This window comes from Phoenix dactylifera, chromosome 3, assembly GCF_051530095.1.
Source record: "Phoenix dactylifera cultivar Ajwa chromosome 3, Ajwa_hap1_PhDact_Kaust_v1.1, whole genome shotgun sequence".
In the NCBI taxonomy this organism is placed as follows: domain Eukaryota; kingdom Viridiplantae; phylum Streptophyta; class Magnoliopsida; order Arecales; family Arecaceae; genus Phoenix; species Phoenix dactylifera.
In genome coordinates, this window is record NC_143192.1 from 13,619,774 (window position 1) to 13,625,196 (window position 5,423).

The window sequence follows — 5,423 nt, forward strand, 5'->3', positions numbered from 1 at the left end:
GCATCATACAATTTTTCAAAAGTAAAATCTAAATGAGTTTCAGATGTTACCTCATTTTCATTTGTCATAAAGCAAAGATTTGCTTTTTCCTTTTGTTCCTCATCCGATGATGATGATGATTGATCGGAGTCTGTCAAAGTGGAGACAAGAGCTTTCTTCTTCTTATATTTGCTGCCCTTCTTTAGCAAGGGACAGTCGACTCTGAAATGTCCCGGCTTCTTGCATTCATAGCATCCGATTCCCTCATTTTTCCTTTTCTTACCTTTATCCTTGTTGAAGAAACTTGAGGAACCTCTCTTCTAATGAAAAGACTTCTTCCGGTTAATGAATCTTCTGAAATTTCGCACAAGAAGAGCCTCTTCATCGTCTCCCCCATTGTCTTCTTCTTCACTGCTGCTACTGCAAGATAGATCCTTGTTAGAAGAAGTAGATTTGAGGGCAATTACCTTTTTCTTATGAGAGGATTCTTCTTCGCTATGTTGTTACATTGTGAGCTCATGCGTCATTAGGGATCCAAGAAGCTCCTCGAGTGGCAGCTTATTCAAGTCCCTTGCTTCTTGGATTGCCGTGACTTTGGCTTCCCATGACCTTGGTAAAGAGTGAAGAATTTTTCTGACAAGATCACTGTTAGTATAACTTTTGCCAAGGCTTTTTAGGCCGTTGATAATATCAGTAAATCGAGTAAACATGCAAGAGATGGTTTCACTAGAGTCCATTTTAAATAGTTCATATTTATGAACTAGCATGTTAATTTTAGTTTCTTTAACTTGACTTGTGCCCTCGTGGGTCACTTCAAGTCTATCCCATATCTCTTTTGTAGAATTGCAAGTAGAGATTCTATTGAATTCATTATGGTCTAAGGCACAATAAAGAACATTCATTGCTTTAGCATTTAGTTGTGCCTTCCTTCTATCATTATCATCCCAATCTTTCTCAAGCTTGGGTATAGCAATGTTATCAACATAGATAGAAGGGATATGTGGTCCATTAATTATGATGTCCCAAACATCATAATCTTGAGCTTGGATAAATATCCTTATTCTAGCCTTCCAATAGGTATAATTAGCTCCATTAAACAATGGAGGTCTATTGATGGATTGCCCTTCACTAAAAGAAGACCCAAAAGGGGTTGTCATCTTAATCTTTGACTCTATTTACGGATTGGAACACTAATCGATATGAGAGCATCTGCTCTGATACCACTTGTTGCCCAAGGAGACAACCCAAGAGGGGGGGTGAATTAGGTTTTGATTAATTATTGACAAATTAAAACTTGATTAGTAAATAATTAAATCTAATGCAAGCAGGTTAATTAAGCTACTTGATGAGGTGATTGGAAGAGACAAATAGTTAATGCAAACACAAGAAAATTTTATAGTGGTTCGGAGCCAACCCTTGCTCCTACGTCCACTCCCCAAGCTTCACTTGGGAGTTCACTATAATTCCTTGGATTACAGTCGGTTGTTTTACAAGTTCACAACCCAACTTGTTGTTTTCGCGAGATCACAACGAACTCGGTCGGTTTTCACAGGCTCACCGACTAGAACCATCCGATTGTTTTTCCGGGATCACAATTAAACCCTTACACCGTTGGTTTTAACTTTGGCTCACCAACAAACCTTACAACCCTTGATTCAATCTCCTGATTGAATCAAGTAAGAAAAACAGTTTGGGAAAAGATACAAGGAAAGCTTCTTAAAAAGCAAATATGAATCAATATGAATAGAGTAAAGTTAGAAGCCCTCAAACAGATTTCGGAAGAGGAAGAAAGGGCCTCTCGAACTCTGAGTCTCCTCTTTGAGTGCACTGAAGATTTGATGTCAGAAGAAGAGCCTTGAATGCGAAGGAAAAATTTCTAGGAATGAATTGAATGCGTTTCTTCCTTCTTTTGCTTGTCTTTTCTCTTAATGGACTCTTGGTAGTTGGAAACGACTTAATGCACAGATGGAGTAACTCTTTTGTTATCTAGTACTGTTTACTCTGGCTATTTAAACAGTCCCTTTTGAAAAATAGCCGTTAGACACTGATTTGTAGCCGTTCTGCACGGTCTGCACCTCCTGACAATGTATCCGTTGGGGTTGGAGTCGACTCGCTCAATCTGAAGTCGACTCGGCTGTTACTGGAGTCGACTCATGCTTTACTGGAGACGACTCGCCCACTGTTCAGGATTTGAATTAAAGTGCCGTCCCAACCTAGAGTCGACTCGGTCCAACCCTGGAGTCGACTCGCCAAGATCTGGAGATGACTCGGCATTTTGGAGACGGCTCGTTCTCAGGATTCCAGATATCTATTTTTCTGTATTTCTCTCTCGAGTCGAATCGGATCCTCTTGGAGTCGACTCGGCTCTCAGAGCCCGAAAAATCGATCCTCTGTCTGTTGATCTGAGCTGCCTCGGAGTCGACTCGCACTTTGTTGGGGTCGACTCGGCTGATTTGGGGTCGACTCTCGAATTCTCGAAGTCGACTCGTTCACAGGGTCACTGAGTTTGGTTTTCTACCTTCCAGTCCGCTTTCCTCTGAGAGTCGACTCTGGCATGATTAGGAGTCGACTCGCCAAACATTGGAGTCGACTCGCATCCTTCTGGAGTTGACTCGGTAACAGGATCTAGAAAACACCTCTCTGTCTTTCTGTCGGTTACTCGTTGAAGTCGACTCGGATCTGTAGAGGGTCGACTCGTCAAGCATTGGAGTCGACTCGAAGCCTTCTGAAGTCGACTCGATAACAAGGTCTAGAAAACACCTCTCTGTCTTTCTGTCTGTTACTCCTTGGAGTCGACTCGGATCTGTAGAGAGTCGACTCGTCAAGCTTCGGAGTCGACTCGAAGCCTTCTGGAGTTGACTCGGTAACAGGGTCTAAAAAACATCGTTCTGTCTTTCTGTCTGTTACCCTTTGGAGTCTACTCGGAACTGTCGAAAGTCGACTCAGCAAGCATCGGAGTCGACTCGAAATCTTCGGAGTCGATTCGGTGACAGGGTCTGAAATTCATCTTTCTGTTCTTCTGTCTGTTCTCAGTCGGAGTCGACTCGTAGTGTACCGAAGTCGACTCGAGCTTGTGCCAGACCCTCTGAAACACTTAGAGTCGACTCGCAATCTTCCGGAGTCGACTCGCAATCTTCCGGAGTCGACTCGAGCTTCAGACTTTGGCTCAATTGAGTTCAACACTTAGCCAAATTACTTTGAACTAAGGCTCGATGCTCTTAAAAATAAATTCATATATATTCGCCTGAAACACTAGATTGAATTCATTAGTACAATATGAAATATACTCAAATACTTTGAGCTCATCAAAATCAAATAGGGGTATAATCAATCACTCCATACATAGACAAGCCACTGGTCCTTAGTATTTCTCAAATACTTAAGGATGGTTTTTACAACCTTCCAGTGGTTGCTACCTGGATCAGACTGGTATCTACTCACTACTCCTAGTGAGTATGCCACGTCTGGTCTAATACACATCATGGCATACATTATAGATCTCACTGCCGAAGCACATGAAATTCTATCCATACTCTCTTTTTCTTAAGGAGTTGTCGGACAATCCTTCTTAGAGAGGTTAATTCCATGGCCCATCGAAAGATAGCCTTTCTTGAAATTAATCATGCTGAACCTCTTCAGTATAGTATCAATGTACGTAGATTGGGATAATCCAAGCAATCTTTTAGATTTATCTCTATAGATCTTCATTTCAAGGATGTAAGATGCTTCACCCAAATCTTTCATGGCAAACTGAGATGATAACCAGACCTTTATTCCTTGTAATGCAGGGATATCATTCCCAATTAATAGAATGTCATCCACAAACAAAACCAGAAATATAATTACTGAACTATTGACCCATTTATAAATGTAGGATTCTTCTTCATTTTTAATGAAGCCATATGTTCTGATTACCTTATCAAAATGTATATTCCAACTCCGTGAAACTTGCTTTAATCCATAAATGAATTTTTGAAGCTTGCACAGTTTAGACTCATCTGCAGATGTTAAACCTTTAGGTTGTATCATATACACTTTCTCTTCTAAATTCTCATTTAGAAAGGCGGTTTTAACATCTATCTGCCAGATCTCATAATCTAAATGTGCTGCTATCGCAAGCATAATCCGAATGGACTTGAGCATTACTAGAGGAGAAAACGTCTCGTCATAGTCAATACCATAACGCTGACGATATCCTTTGGCAACTAGACAGGCTTTATAGGTCTCTACCTTTCCGTCTGCACCCGGTTTTCTTTTGAAAATCCACTTACACCCTATGGGTTTAATCCCTTCGGGTGGGTCAACTAATGTCCATATATCATTGACCTTCATGGATTCCATTTCGGATAGCATGGCTTCAAGGCATTAATTAGAGTCATACCTCTGCATTGCATCCATATAGGTGATCGGATCCTCATCGTTTTCATCAAGTTCGACAGGATCTCCGTCCCAAATCAAGAAACCATAGTGCTGCCCAGATAGACAACCCAAGAGGGGGGATGAATTGGGTTTTAAAATAATTTTGCAATTAAAACGTTGTGGATGACTGATTAATGCTTTACCAAGATGATTAATTAATTGCTATGTGCTGTGAATGAAATGAGAGTAAAAGAAAGAGACAAACAATCACAAACACAAGGCTTTTATAGTGGTTCGGAGCTAACCCTTGCTCCTACGTCCACTCCCCAAGTCTCACTTGGGAATTCACTATAACCCCTTGGATTACAGCCGGTTGTTTTACAAGCTCACAACCAAACTTGTTGTTTTACGAGCTCACAACGAACTCGGTCGGTTTTTCCTGGCTCACCGACTAGAACCACCCCGATTGTTTTCCCGGGATCACAATCGAACCCTTACACGTTGGTTTTACACTCGGCTCACCAACCAACCTCTACACCCTTGATTCAATCCCCCGATTGAACCAAGCAAAGACAAGATGGAAATAATGACAACAAACAGAAAAACAGAGCTTCTCAAAAGCAGATAAATAACAATATAAACTAGAGAGAAGTTAAGAGCCCTCAAACACGTTTGAGTTGGAGTAGAGTAGGGCTTCTTGAACTTCGGGTCTCCTCTTGAATGTCTGGTCGACTTGAATGCAGGAGGAGATCTCTTTCAATGTTTGGGAAGAGGTAGTTGGATGGAGTTATGGCGCTCTTCCCTCTTTTCGTTGAAAAACCACTTGCAGAGAATGAATGCTTGATTACTTTGAATGGAATGGTGCGTTTTTACCTTGCTACAGTCCTCTGTGGCTATTTAAGCCATCCCCCACGGAAACTAGCCGTTAGACACCTTTTTCTGCCCGTTCTGCACACTCTGCACAACCTGACAATATGTCCGTTGGGGGTCGGAGTCGACTCGCGCGATCAGGAGTCGACTCGGCTGTAGCGGGAGTCGACTCATGCTTTTCTGGAGTCGACTCGGCAACTGTTCCGGATTTGAAT

At 41.7% G+C, this 5,423-nt stretch overlaps 1 protein-coding gene across 1 annotated transcript; it reads right to left on the bottom strand.

Annotated features, from left to right (window-relative positions):
• Positions 1-467: 467 nt before the first annotated feature.
• On the bottom strand, positions 468-1,136 carry LOC149767911 (uncharacterized). The gene has a single exon (XM_089929966.1). It carries the CDS (start codon positions 1,134-1,136, stop codon positions 483-485), a length of 654 nt encoding a protein of 217 aa, XP_089786092.1. The 3' UTR covers positions 468-482.
• Between the last annotated feature and the right edge of the window lie 4,287 nt (positions 1,137-5,423).

Excerpts from the sequence above, each read along its gene's own strand:
- LOC149767911 (XM_089929966.1), bottom strand. The coding sequence starts at position 1,136 with ATGACAACCCCTTTTGGGTCTTCTTTTAGTGAAGGGCAATCCATCAAT.